This window comes from Felis catus, chromosome E3 (assembly GCF_018350175.1).
Source record: "Felis catus isolate Fca126 chromosome E3, F.catus_Fca126_mat1.0, whole genome shotgun sequence".
In the NCBI taxonomy this organism is placed as follows: Eukaryota; Metazoa; Chordata; class Mammalia; order Carnivora; family Felidae; genus Felis; species Felis catus.
This window is the reverse complement of record NC_058383.1, coordinates 33,860,501-33,875,227: the sequence shown is the minus strand read 5'-3', so window position 1 is coordinate 33,875,227 and position 14,727 is coordinate 33,860,501. Positions and strand designations below refer to the sequence as shown.

At 51.6% G+C, this 14,727-nt stretch overlaps 1 protein-coding gene across 4 annotated transcripts in view; it reads left to right on the top strand.

Moving 5' to 3' along the window:
• PMM2 (phosphomannomutase 2) overlaps window positions 1–14,727 on the top strand; it is a 30,807-nt gene that overhangs the window by 13,852 nt on the left and 2,228 nt on the right. Inside the window, exons 3-8 of one of the 4 annotated variants that reach the window (XM_045047675.1) lie at window positions 467–543; window positions 1,216–1,307; window positions 4,048–4,147; window positions 4,254–4,329; window positions 5,454–5,569; window positions 10,288–10,733. In XM_045047675.1, coding sequence (XP_044903610.1) covers window positions 467–543; window positions 1,216–1,307; window positions 4,048–4,147; window positions 4,254–4,329; window positions 5,454–5,569; window positions 10,288–10,485 — 659 coding nt within the window. In that variant the 3' untranslated portion in view covers window positions 10,486–10,733. Of the gene's footprint in view, window positions 1–466; window positions 544–1,215; window positions 1,308–4,047; window positions 4,148–4,253; window positions 4,362–5,453; window positions 5,570–10,287; window positions 10,734–14,727 lie in introns of those variants that run through there. The other 3 variants (XM_045047676.1, XM_003998882.5, XM_006942339.4) reach the window with 3 other exon arrangements.

Here is a 14,727-nt window from a genome sequence, read left to right as displayed (position 1 = left end):
AGGAGGTATTCTTTTACAGTCCTTACTAGAGTTCAGCAATCTTATTGGTGATGCGTGTTAATCAAGAAATAGAGGAGTGCCTGGCTGGCTCAGTCAGTTAAGCGTGCGATTCTTGATCTCAGCTCAGGTCTTGGTCTCAGGGTTGTGAGTTCAAGTCCCATGTTGGGCTCCACGCTGGCCATGAACCCTACTTTAAGTAAAAAAAAAAAAAAAAAAGTGGGAGTGGCTCAATCAGTTGAGCGTCCAACTCTTAGCTTCAGCTCAGGTCATGATCTCACCGTTGGTGAGTTTGAGCCCATCTTCGGGCTCTGTACCGACAGCATGGAGCCTGCTTGGGATTCTCTCTCTGCCCCTCCCCTGCGCATTCGAGTGCTCTCTTGCAATAAATAAACAAACATTAAAAAAAAAAAAGGGAAATAGAAACACAGCCTTCAGTTCATCACGTGCTGTTTTGTTTTGGTTGCAGTGGTTGAAAAATATGATTATGTGTTTCCAGAAAATGGCCTGGTAGCATACAAAGATGGGAAACTCTTGTGTAAACAGGTACGTTCTTGAAAATGCAAACAACTACATGCTACTGTTAAAATGTTTTCTAAAAGGATATTTGATGTTGAGTGCTTCTGGGGAGGTGTACCTGGGAGGTGAGGCACAGGGAAGGAATGAATCTCCACCCCGTGTTTTTTGTATCTTGCATGTTGAACCATGCGACTCGCGTATTCCAAACGGTTAACTGAATTTTCGTAATTGTTTTTTTAAGGATAGCTAATCGAGTATTTTCATTAGTGATAGCACAGAGTAAGGCAGGCTCCCTTGCTACAAGCATTTTTGGAGGCACCGTGTAGCTCTTTGTAATAAGATCGTCTGTTCAGACATAAGAGAAGGCCAGAGTGGAGCAACAGTATTCTCTGTCAGCGTCTGTAGATATTCTAATTGGATAAAAGCAGCAGTAGTGTACTCTTTGGGCCTTCCATGAAGCATTTGAAAGGTAATGAGTACAAAAATCTTGACTAACGAGACAGAACATGCTTCAGTTAAAGCCCCTCGGGGTTTGCTTATACGGGAAAGAAGGAAAAAGGCAGCGTGGGCGTGTCACCCTGGCCGCCACACCAGCCTCGTGACCCTCAAGCGGTAGCGGCTGAAGACCCGGGTTCGCGAGAAAGTTATTTTGAAAATGGCCTGTCTCTGAATCAAGTAACCCGTATTTCCTTTGTCTAGAACATTCAGGGTCACCTGGGGGAGGCCCTGATCCAAGATTTAATCAACTACTGCCTGAGCTACATTGCGAAAATTAAGCTCCCGCGAAAGAGGTGGGTTTGCTCTCGGCAGCCAGGCTGAACTAGTGCCCTTTGGGGCCATGGTGCCAAGTCAGTCCCCGGCCCTGTGCTTAGGAAGGAACTGCTGGAGACCTTCCAGCGGAAGTGAGGACGGAAACGATGGCCTCTGCACCTGGTGGAAATCTGACACCAGGTGCTTTCCGAGGCTGCGGGGAAGGCCTGTGAAACAGCTCCCAGACGCGCGAGTCACCTGGGGGCCCAGCCAGACCCCGCACGAGGCCGTGTTTGCTCGGTCCACAGTGTGAAATAAAATCTGAATCAGTTGCTGTCATTTGGACGCCCGAGCTCACATGCTAAAGTGCCTGCACTTCCGGCTCCTGTGGTGTCTGGGGCCCGCTCCTGCACGGCGGGAGCCGGCTGAGCCACACTCCCCCCACCCGCACCCTCAGGCTTTCCCACACCCCTTCCCTCCTTGTTCTGACCTCGGCAAGCATCTGATTTGGGGACTTACCTCTCACCCTGGATACTGTGCTCACCTCCATTCCCATTTTTTTTTTTTTTTTTGCTTTTATTTTTTTTCCATTCCCATTTTTAAATAATACCAACAGTAATGTTACATGCCCGCAGTTAAAACACTGGCAGAAAATGAACCCATAGGCTAACAGTGGCTGTTTCTTGGTGATGTTATGGGTGTTTTCTTAGAAATATGTTCATTTTCTTTTCAGTTTTCTGCCCTTAATACGTAACACCTTGATGATGAGGGGGAGAAACGTTTTTTAAACGGCAGCTGAATTTCAGGGCATGTGCTTTGGGAACTGCTCAAAACCACCAGAATCCATGAAGCCAGTGCCCCTGCCCAGCACTTCCACTCGGGGCAAGGGCCTTCCCTTTTCACATCTCCCACAAGGGGCTACGGACGAGACAGGCTGGGCCCAGGGTAGTCCTGGCCACAGCTGGGTAATGGCACGTGGGACTTCGTTTTCCTGTTCTGTATGCTTTTATGTATCGTGGCAATTCTCCATAGTAGAAAGTGGGAATATAATGTATCCCAGGTCAACTCAGGCTTTCCTTTGGGTTAAGCATTAAGAGAGGCTTAAAAAGAAGAAAGGATAAGGCATAATCCTGTCCTCAGAGGGGTTGTCATCCCAGTGAGGGAGACCCACGTGCACAGCTGTCATTCCACTGACGCAGGAGGTGCCCCCTCGATTGGAGAGCAGGCCTGAGACCACGTTGATCAGCATTTGCCCACCCCTCCCATCAGCGCTGCTGTATGCCCCATGTGGGTCACGTGGGTGCAGTAAGACTGTACAGGAGTCCAGATCTTCAGGGAGGAATCGACCACCAGAAAATGTGCCGTAATCCTGGCTTTTGAGAACAGAAGCCTTTCTCAAATGCATTAGCCTCCCTTCCGTGGGAATGAGAGGGATACTGTGTCCTTGAGTTGGGGAAAACTCATTGAGCTCTTTGACGTTTAGGACCCACAGCTCTAGGGTCACCCCTGGGAACAATCACCAGGGTACATGTAGCAGGTACAGGCACAAGGCTGGTCTGTACCAGCTCCAGGATGTGTGGCGGGGGAGGGGCGGGAGGGCTGCTGGAGGAAGCATCTTAGATGCACGTGTGTGGTTATGTCATTTGCCTCCTGTGCAGTTTGAGCACAGCCAGGGAAAGGATGCAGTGATGAGATTTTGCCACATTGACTTTATGCGATGAGTATTCATTGCTTCCCAGCTTACAAAACCTGGGCCATCTGATTTTTCTCAGGACCCCTTAGAGGTACCCACAAGGACTGCCTCAGCCCCTTTGTGAGGCTCTGAGAGGCACCCTGAGTCACATAGGGTCTCGGGAGGCAGCACTGGCCTTGAAACAGCCCTCTGCTCAACACTGGGCATGTGTCCCCGGGATTTACAGGTGGCTGGTTCCTCGAGATCAGGGCTGTGCACAGAAAATGGAAAGGGTCCGGGGAGAAGGTGTCAGAGGTTCACAGGCGTCAGTGTTTAGAACTGGAAGTCATTTCAGAGTGCACAGTTTGTCACAGAACACCTAAATTCCATCCTAAGAATATAAAAGCTCACGGGTGTTTGATTTTCTAAGAAACTATCTTGAGATGGAAATTGGAAACATGGTGGGGGGAAAATGGGTTTTTTTAAACATCTTTATTCAAAGTAACTAAAGTTACTAAACAACCATTTAATAGCAGTTGGCCACGGGTGACCCGTGTTTCCTTAGCAATCACTGAGGCTCACTGGGCAGTTCTCAGAGCATTTTCCCATAGGTTTGCTTGGTCAGATCAGTGGGTTCAACGGGTTGGTAGCAAAGGTATCTGATACATGAATTTCCAGACTCCTTGGGGGACTTGAGAGATGGTAATCATTTTCATAGCTCTTTATTAACGGTGAAATTCACTGTCCAGCAGAAATCACATGAGTCACATGTGCAATTTTAAGTTTTCTGTAGCCACTTTAAAAAAAAACCAAAGGAACAAGTGAAATTAATTTTAATCGTGTTTTACTTAACTCAGTATATCTAGAACATAGTCATTTTAACATATACTCAGGATAAAATATTTCGAACGATGGTGACATTCTCCATCTTTGAAATCTAATCTCAGCTGGGATTGGCCACACCTCTGGGCTTGGTGGCCCTGCCATGTGGCTAAGCACAGCCTGTTAAATGTTGATCACACCAGCCTCTGCCTTCTAGAATTCCTCACCCGTTCATCTATCTATAACATTGCCCAAGTATAACGTATGTCTGGCCCTGTCTTCTCTAGAGGCACTTTCATTGAGTTCCGAAATGGGATGTTAAACGTGTCCCCCATTGGAAGAAGCTGCAGCCAAGAAGAACGCATGGAGTTTCACGAACTCGATAAGGTGAGTCCCCCTGACCCCGCCTGGACTGATGTGCAGCCACGTGGCCAGCGGCTAAAGGGTGCCTTCTAAACTGCACTACGATAATCGGTATCTCTGTTTTTCTCAGAAAGAAAACATAAGACAGAAGTTCGTAGCAGATCTGCGGAAGGAGTTTGCAGGAAAAGGCATCACGTTCTCCATAGGTATCGTGCATGCGGACGGGCCTCAGGAGCGGGTAATGTTTCCCATGGGATTGCTGTGGGCCAGCGTGCTGTTAAAATTAGACTGTGCCCAGTTTGAAGGCAGGTGGGAGGATTTCGGGAGCCGTCCTTCCACAAGGAGAAAAACGCTCCTGTGTGATCAGCCCTCAGGGCGGCTTGCCCAGGCTGCTGGGTTTGGTTATGAATTCTCACCTGGCCAGACCGTTCCCCTTGGCCCGAAATAGAGCGAGGCTGGGAAGATTCTGGAATATCGTAATATTTGAGTATCAGGGAACCTTGGCGATCAGTAGGGTTGGTTTTACAAATCAAGAAACCCAGGACCTGGAAGGAAACGGGACTTGTCTGAGCTCACACAGGTTTTATCTACACGGGCAAAGTGGCGTGCGAGCGTTTCTGGTGTCTGATACAGAGTTCTGCCTGTGACGCTGGTGTCTTCGCCTTGGTTTTTGGTAGGATATGCCCGTCAGAGGCTCTAAGGAAACGATTTGCTGGCACTCGTGAGTCATTACTTAAAGCCCCCTCATTTTACCACCTCTTGTAGGGGTACAGCTTTTGGAAAACTGGAATTGCAAAGGGATTATGTCTGATAGATGAAGGGGTAGGTTTTTTAAATATCCTTGAGGTGTGAGCTGTTCGTCTCCCTGACAAAGGTCTGACGGGGCTTTCGTTGCCCTCAACACTGCCTGCAATCCCCTTCCACGTGCTTTTCCTTTCTCATGCAAGATGATCTACACGCCGTCTGCTTCTGGGCACTGTCCACCGAGAACGAGCGACTGTTAAAGCTCGAGGCGGGCCCAGCTGAATGCAGCTGTTACCAGTTCTTTCGCCAGCTTGCTTCATTCAGACCCACACGCTTGGCGAAGCACTTGAACACAGATGCGTGCCTCGTTCTGAGCTGGCAGTTTGTCTCGCTTGTAGATTTTAGGTGAAAGCATGTTGGGAAAACAACATGTCGCATGATCTAGAACCTGTCCCTAAGTAGCAAACAAGGGTAGTAAAAATCAGCCTTGGCAGTCCAGTTGCTGCTGAGTAAACAGCACGTTCTTTTCAGGGCCGGGCCCTTAGCCTCCTTTCTACCTTTAGCTTTTGTGTTTCTGGCCCTCCAGGAGGCCAGATCAGCATTGACGTCTTTCCTGATGGATGGGACAAGAGGTACTGCCTGGGACATGTGGAAAAAGACGGCTATAAGACCATCTATTTCTTCGGAGACAAAACCATGCCGGTCAGTACCAAAGTGTTTTTTGGAGTTCGACTGTTCGGTTTTGGCTGGAAAAGGGGAAATGCACAAACAGGCTTTTTTCTCTCCTCCGCCTTCTGCGCTGCCCAGCTCACACTCGGTGACGACTTCTGTCCTATGTGAGAGGTGTGATTAACCGCCCTCCCCTTTGTGCTCGGACAGGGGACGCCTCAATGGAGGCAGAAACTGAGTGGTTTTGAGTTCAGTACTGCTCGTTTCACATGCCTTCCAGAACACCTGCCCCAGAGCCGCTGTCCAATCCTTTGTGCATTTCAAAGCCCTGGGTTTTGTCATTTTTCCACTGCATTTTCCTGCCAGGGACATGCGTTACGAGTTGGGGGCAGGAATCCTAAATGGTAGGAAGACAGGGACTCTCATGCGTCTGAAATTCAAGAAATAGCGCCAGGGATGGTTTAGAGCTGGGCATCACAGGGGTTTCGGTGAGCCACCCGGGGCTCTGGGAAATCCCGGGTCCGGACTGAATCTAAATCAGGACCGAGAGCAGTCAAAGGCCACCACCAGCAGGAGCAGCACGGAGGAGGGTTTCCCCAGAGCCACCGTGACAGCAGGACAGGTGGGCCTCGAGGAGGTCAGAGAGGTGTAGAGGCCCAAGAGAAGGCTCAGCACCGGCCGTTCACTCCCCAGCCCCCTCTGTGGACGCCTCCCTTTCAACCCCTGTCTGCGTCCCTGTGCCGCCCGGTTATGGGAGTCCCCTTGCCTAATATCAGAGGTCCTGTTTCGGACTCTGTGGCCATCCTGCACCCAGCCAGCGCCTCACAGATGCTGCATATGTGGAGGTCTTAATCCCTGTGGCCCCAGGTCCAGAACACTCGCTGCTCTGCTGAGGTTTTTCTGGGATGGACCTACCTGCCTTTTCAGCAAGGCCCCCACATACAGTTTTCCAGCGTGATTCTGGGCAGCACAGTCTCGCGTCCATCTTTCTAAATGATAAAAGTGGGACTCAGAGTGTCACACAGCTAACGACTGAGCCAGTGGCACCAGAACAAACCTCCTGCTGTTTAGGCCTGTGGGCTTTCCGGTCCAACGAGCTGCCCCTCCGTCAGGGTGCAGGTTGTGCAAGATGCTCTCCTGGTCCCAAACCACGTGGTGCTGCTGGTCGGCAGCTGTGCCCTCTAGCCCGGTTCTTAGGGACAGAGAGGCGTGGCTCACGACTTCTTTTGCTGACGTGCTTTGGATGCAGGCTTTGGAAAAAAGTCTCTGACTTCGACGTGTTCGGAAAAAGCAGGCTCGCGAAACTGCACGCAGGATCTCAGGGGGGCCCGGGGGCCTCTGCAGCTGTGCAGCTCGGTGCCACTCCGTGCGGCCCGGAAAAAGAGCCGTTCGGGCAGGTTCTTCTTAGCAGTGATGCTTGTGCTGTGGGAGTGGCCATCCAAGGCATCGGGACTTTGCTGAATGGAACCCAGGTCTTGAGATAACCGGGAACCCTTCATTTTCTGTTCTGTTGAGCTGCTGTGCTACCAAGCCTCAGTTGTGCTTGCTTGGTTTTTAATCTCATCTACTTTTTAAAGGTGGATACTATTTACAGAGGTTCCCCCCCCCCGATTCTTTTTTAAATTTACACCCAAGTTATCATATAGTTCAAAAGTGATTTCAGGAGTAGATTCCTTAGTGCCCTTTACCCATTTAGCCCATCCCCCCTCCCACAGCCCCTCCAGCAACTGTTTGTTCTCTTTATTTAAGAGGCTCTTACGTTTTGTCCCCTTCCCTGTTACATTATTTTTGCTTCCTTCCTTTTATGCTCATCTGTTTTGTATCTTAAATTCTTCATATGAGTGAAGTCATATATTTGTCTTTCTCTAATTTCGCTTAGCATAATACCCTCCAGTTCCATCCATATAGTGGCAAATGGCAAGATTTCGTTCTTTTTGATTGCCGAGTAATACTCCATTTTATATATATATATATATATATATATATATATATATGTACATATATATATATATGTATGTGTGCACACACACACACACTACATCTTCTTTATCCATTCATCCATCGATGGACATTCGGGCTCTTCCCATATTTTGGCTATTGTTGAAAGTGCTGCTATAAACATGGGGGTGCATGTGCCCCTTTGAAACAGCACACCTGTATCCCTTGGATAAATACCTAATAGCACAATTGCTGGGTCATAGGGTAGTTCTGTTTTTAATGTTTTCAGGAACCTCCACGCTGTTTTCCAGAGCGGCTGCACCAGTTTGCATTCCCACCAACAATGCAAAAGAGATCCTCTTTCTCTGAGTCCTCGCCAACATCTGTTGTTGCCTGAGTTGTTAATGGTAGCCATTCTGACAGGTGTAAGGTGATCTCATTGTGGTTTTTGATTTGTATTTCCTGGGTGATGAGTGATGTGGAGTATTTTTTCATGTGTCAGTTGGCCATCTGGATGTCTTCTTTGGAGAAATGTCTATTCACATCTTTTGCCCATTTCTTCACTGGATTATTTGTTTCGTGGGTGTTGAGTTTGATAAGTTTTTTATAGATTTTGGATACTAACCCTTTATCTGATATGTTGTTTGCAAATATCTTCTCCCATTCTGTCAGTTGCCTTTTAGTTTTGCTGATTGTTTCCTTTGCTGTGCAGCTTTTTATTTTGATGAAGTTCCAACAGTTCATTTTTGCTTTTGTTTCCCTTGCCTCTAGAGATGTGTTGAGTAAGAAGTTGCTGCGGCCAGGGTCAAAGAGGTTTTTGCCTGCTTTTTCCTCAAGGATTTTGATGGCTTCCTGTCTTGCATTTAGGTCTTTCATCCCTTTTGAGTTTATTTTTGTGTCTGGTGTAAGAAAGTGGTCCAGGTTCATTCTTCTGCATGTCGCTGTCCAGTTTTCCCAGCACCACTTGCTGAAGAGACTGTCAAAGATTAGTTGGCCATAACGTTTGTGGGTCCATTTCTGGGTTCTTTGTTCCACTGATCTGAGCATCTGTTTTTGTGCCCTCGCTTCTTAATTAATATACCGTTATTGTAAAGCATTAGAAAAAGTGTGAGGGAACACCTGGGAAGCTCAGTGGGTTGAATCTGACCCTTGATTTAGGCTCGGGTTGTGATCTCACGGTTTGTGGGATCAAGCCCCTCATAGGGCTTCTCGCTGACAGCAAGGAACCTGTTTAGGATTCTCTTTCTCCCTCTCTCTGCCCCTCCCCTCCTTGCTCATGTGCTGTTTCTCTCTCCCAAAATAAATGAATAAACTAGAAAAAGAAGAAAGAAAAGGGAGAGAGAGAGAGAGAGAGAGAGGAAGGGAGGAAGGAAGAAGGAAAGGTAGGTAGGTAGGTAGATTAGATAGATACTGTGGGCGCCTGGGTGGCTCAGTCGGTTAACTGTCTGACTTGGGCACAGGTCATGAACTCGCGGTTTGTCTGTCTGAACCCCATGTCGGGCTCTGTGCTGACAGCTCAGAGGCTGGAGCCTGCTTCAGATTCTGTGTCTCCCTCTCTCTTTCTGCCCCTCCCACACTCATGTTCTCTCTCTCTCTCAAAAGTGAATGAACGTTAAAAAAAAAAGTAATAATTAGGGGTGTTTGAGTGGCTCAGTCAGTTGAGCTTCCCACTTTGGCTCAGGTCGCAGTCTGTGAGCTCGAGCCCCATGTGAGGCTCTGTGCTGACAGCTTAGAGCCTGCTTTGATTCTGTATCCCTCTCTCTTTCTCAAAAATAAAAAATAAAAAACATTTAAAAAAGTTTTTTTAAAATGAAGAAAAAGTCTGAGGAAGAGAATCTAAGTCACCTGTGACCACAGCCGACCCATCTTTCCTCTTTGCAAGAACATGATCCCAGAGCTGGAGTCTGCATGCTCATGGTTCAATTTTCTGCTTTTGTTCTCGGTACATACTTTATTTCCCCGCGTCCATGAATGTTCCTTCAAGTGGAGTTTTCAGGGGCTGTGTGACCTTCTACCAGGGAGACATAGTTCATTTGCCCTTTCCTCAGCACAGGCACTGGGGCCGCGGTGGCCGACGTAGCCATGGCCGTGGGGACGTTCTTGCTCCATTGTCTGCCCTCTGACGCAGTGGCTCCCTGGAAATGGGCATTAGCAGTTCAGCCATCTAAACCTTTCAACACAGCACGTCAGCTCTTGCAACTTTAGGCGCAGAACAATCCCAATACTGGCTCTCGATTTCTTCTCCTCTTCTGTGTCTCGGGACAGACACTTGGAAAGCTGCTTTCTTTGCATCCAGGCAAATGTTTTTGCTGGCTTCTAGGGAGACGGCTTTTCCCCGACCGCTGTGGGGTCAGGTGCTGTTCCCCTGCCAAGCCCCACAGGCTCGGAGGCCTGCCTAGCAGCCCCCGCCATCCGATGGGACCTGGTGTCACACGAAGCCCCCCTCCCCACCTGCCCTGCTTGGAGCAGCCCCAGAGAGCAGGGGAGGAAATGCGGCGTCGGCCTTTGCTTGTCCAAATCTTGACAGTCCTGGGGAGCCCTCCCTCCTGCCCATCAGCCCCCAAAACCAGGGTCTGTTAAAACTCAACTCCGAGGGCAGCCTGGCGTGCCATGGTCTGCTGCAGGGAACGGGATGGCCGGGGCCCCGAGAGACCTACCCCACAGCCCTCTGTGAGGCTTCCTCAGGGGGCTGTGCTGCTGAGCCCCGCCCAGCCTTTCCCAACTCCCAGGGAGACAGCTTGTTCTGGCTTATCACTTCGTGGCTTCGGGGCAGCTGGAGCACGAAAACATTCTAACGCTTGACGGCTTTATAGCTGGGCAGATCCACGCAGGTGATGGAGTCGTCTGTACGTGGGAAGGGCAGACACACAGCGGCAGGATGGGGAAGAACCCTGCCCATCTGCAGGAGGGGACTGACCACAAGTACACGGTGGTCCGTCCACACAGCAGAACGCCCTACAGCTGTGGAAATAGCGGATGTAGACCCATCGCTGGGATTTTTTCTCAGCTGAGCCCAGTAAAGTATAAAGCAGTACAAGTAACCTGACAGTTTTGTCTCAAGGGGGTAATAATGTCTCCACACTTGCTTGTGAGTGCATCAAGGGAATGTCAAAAGACACCCAAAAATGCAGATTTCGGACCTCCTGAGGGGTGGGAACAGGGATGAGAGAGATCTTACCACTGTGACAGTGAGCTGGTTTTAAATTTTGAACTACGTGAATGGGCTGTTGAAAAATAAAGCTTTAAAACACCAAACTGAGAAAAGGAAAAAAACAAATCTTTACTTTCGAAAGCACTTTCTCAGTGTCAGACGCTGAGCCAGGCACTTGGATGTTATCTCCTCCAGTCCCTGGGCAGTCTGGCAGGGACGGGCACAGGGTCAGCAGCCTAGTGGCTTCCAAAAGCCTCTCTCGTCACCCTCCCACATCGCCTCCAAAATGCTCTTAAATCGTGCAACACTCTATTTTCCACAGACGTTAAAAAGGAAAATGTGCCTCTAAGCTTAAAAGAAGCCCCCAGCAGTGCGGTGGGACGAGGCAGCAGGGCTTTGAAACCCAAAAGGCCCAAATCTGGCCCCTGCTGCCCGCACAGTGACCACACACGTCTCTGGGTGTCCATGAGCCACCGTGCCCATCAGCCCCATGGGATGCGGTTGCTCTGACGCAGTGAGAGGAAAGGGAGGTCCTCGAGGGGAGGGTGGCTACCCCAGGGCCGGCACAGGAAAGGCAGCCCGACTGAGTCTCTCCCAGCAGGGGAGGCAGCCAACCAAGCGCTCACCTGGCATGAGGTTTCTCGAAGAGATGGGGGCCTGCAGGGTGGGCGACGCCTGTGAACCAGCGAACCTCGAGTTCCCGATCATGCTTCAGACGGGATTGCCATGACCGTGGACTTTGGCCGTGGCCTGGGCGTCCTCTCCATGCCTGGCATCTCCAATGCTCTCCAGATGCCAGAGGGCTGGTGAAGGCACAGGATGTGTCCTGTGCATAGACCTGCCCTACTGCTCTCGTGTTTCAGTGTGAGATCTGAGACCCAGGTCTCAGGCAGGCGTGGGTTAGCATGGGGAGGGGAGTCCCTCACGCCCAGAGGGGCCCCAGGAAAACCGCTGCTCCCTGAAGTCTGATGAAGGAAGGTGGACCGGGTTATGGGTTCTCTACCCAGATACAGAGGTGGCACCAGCTTTCCTATGGGAGGACGGGAAGCAGGACATTGGGCGGGGGCACCACAACTGCAAGCATTTGTTGGGGTCCTTGCTCACCTGCCTGCCTTCTGGACACCAGAATCTGTGGTCCTGTTGCCCCTGGGGACACAGCCCCTGGTTGGATGAGCCCTGAAGGAGCAGCAGCCCCTGCACTGGCTCTTCTGTTGAGGGGGACAAGGTTCCAGGCCCCTCAAGTGTGTCCCCCCAATACAGTCACTGATGCCTGCAAAGGCCGAATCTCCCACATGCCCTTCTGTGCCCAGCCCTGTCACACAAGTCTCAGCCCCATTTTGTGGGTGAGGGGGTGGACCCGAAGACCCTGAGGGTCGCCCTGGGGGCATGGGCAGGACAGCGAGCCCACTTTCCCCTACACCCCAGGCTGTGGTTAGTCACCAGATTCTACCCCGCTGGATCACAACCTGGAAGTACATGGGAATCCCGTTTTCAAAACATCGTGACCACGGGGCCAGGCTTTTTTTTCCCCTCCTTTTAAGCATAACTGTTAACTCTTGTAGGAAACATGAGTACAGTTATCTAAGGGCGCATGTTTTTTCAAATATATCTGACCGCTGTGACTGTTTCTATCCCCTCTAATCATCACCCCATGAGAAAGCAGCCTCATACCGGTCACGTAGCGTGCACTCGCATCCGTCTGGCTTCCCGTGCTGTGGCCCAGTGGCCCTGGAGGCACTGATGAAGCTCCCGCAGCAACGGTCACCCCAGCCAGGGAGCGCTGCTGCCCCAGGTCTCTTAGAGCAGAGCCTTTGTCGCGTTGGCCTCTGTACCCATGGGACCTAGAAATCTGATCCGTGCTTGTTAAACTGATGTGCAGCAGGGTCCAGTCTGTTGCCGCCACTGATGGGCCTTCACAGCAGAGACCCCGGGGGAGGTCCAACCGGCCCCGCCCCGCTTCCTACAGAGTTGGGCCCACGGCCTTGGACGTTCTTGATCCATTCCCTTCTTCAGCTGCAACGTCAGGATAATCGGGGTTCCCCACGACGGTCCACGGCATGTGCAGAAATGGGCCTGGGTGGCTTGGAGACCAGACTCGGACGGAACGGGGCAGGCACTGCCTTCTGCTTTTCTGTATCATCCTCCAACCTTGGCCCTGGAGGGATTTAAATACTAATGAGCTGTTTGCACTCAGCTGTGGCCTCTCTTTCGGGCTGTCAGGTGACACTATCTTGTATCATCCCTTCCTGCTTTGTTCCTTTGTCTTCTTTCAGAAACTGGTCTGGTTCTGGAGCCCCGGGAGAGGCTGGGCCTCCTCAGCAGGAACGTGGTGACCTGTAGTGCCAGTATGGATCCCCGCTTGGGGTTTCTACTCCTCTGGGGCCTATTTCTATTTAAGTTTTTCTGTTTACTTTGAGAAGAATGTGTCCATGGGGGAGGAGCAGAGAGAGAATCCCAAGCGGCTCCACACTGTCACTGCAGAGCCAGACGTGGGGCTCGAACTCATGAATCATGAGATCGTGACCTGAGCTGAAGTTGGTCTCTAAACCCACTGAGCCACCCAGGTGCCCTGAGCCTGATCCTAGAAGAATTCTAGCAATTCTCGCACACTAGCTCAGCGTTTCACTTCTGCTTCTCCTGACCTCCCTCTGACGGGTTTGCAAGCTCTGTGCTGCCCCCAGGGAGGACCCCCCCCCACCCCCCCATACCTCGAGTCACAGAAGAGGCCGCCAGGTCCCCTGCAGGAGAGGCATTGAAGTCCGGAGCTGGGTGTTGGCGCGTGGACGCTCCTGCCGGCTTCGCTGAGCCGAGGTAGCGGGGAGGGCCGGCGCCCTCCCGTGGTGTTGTGACTCTGGACCTGGTCCCATCGGGCTACTTACACAGCAGCAGGGCCCGTCCTTCCACTCCACAGACCTCTCCCTCCCCCACCGGCAGGGCCCCTGGAGAGTCTCGCCAAATTAGCCATCAGTCAAGTGCACGTACTGCCCCGCGTGGATGTGGTCTCTGAGGAGGGACAGACGTGGCAGCAGCAAACCCTCCAGGCTCTAGCGGCCGCTCCCCCAGGCAGTGGCGTCCGCCCGCGAACCCTGGCTGTATGGCCTCCCGCCTGCTGTGCTTCCTCTTCTGCGCCCTCCTGTCCCATCCGTTCTCTGGCAGAATCTGGAAGGTGACCCGATCGTGTCCCCAGGTTGCCGCTTTCCGGGTGGCTTCACAGAAAATCCCGAGTTCTCACCTCCACCTCCGGGTGGGCCACAGGCCACGGAGCCGCCTTCCCAGACATGGCTCGTCCCCTCCCTTCCTTCAGGCCGGTGCTCACGGGGGCCTCCCTTGTCACCCCGGTTCCCTTCCCCTCTCCTCTCTGCGCTACAGGCTCCGTCTCCTGTCCCCTCCCGGCCCCAGCTGCAAAGGCGACAGGTGTAGGTGCTCCTCAGGCTTGTGGGGCTCAAGTGTGAACAGGGACTCCTCTCACGTGAGTGAGAGGCAAGAGAGCGAGTGCGTCCCAGATAGATACTTGGTTTTTCTGGATGGCGCCCAAATCTGTATTTTGTCAGCCTCTTCATGCTGGTCTTTACCTCCCGTGCTGGTCCTGAGGAGAACGGGACTGACTTTAATGCTAAGAATTCCACCAACCGGTCTCGCGTGGACTGGCTGGGGTAGCACATGCTGCTGTGAGGTCAGCCGTCTGAGTGATCCAGAGGCCCCTTAACAGCACCCGGGCTTGCAAGGCGGGCGCAGGACCCCAGCAGGTCCCCCCGTCGGCACGGGGCAAGGACAGTCCCTAACGTGGCCCCAAGGCCTCCTCACGTGACGCTTCTGCCTGGCACACTTCGGGCCCCGGCCACGGCCCCTCCTGAAGCCTGGGGGAAACGAGAGCAGGGGTGACCTCAGTGTCCGTCAGTCCTTTAAAGGGAGGTCAGATCTTCCTGCAGTCTTTCTGAGAAAAAGCCATTTTTTCTCTCCACTTGTTTTCATCAGATTACAAGCTAATTGATTTTCCTAGGTTTTGTCGACTGTCCAATGTCGTGAGGAAAATGGAGGAACTTGCAGGAGAACAAAAGCAGGGGCTTTCCTGCAGCTCAGGGAGGGTGGGAGCGGCTGGACT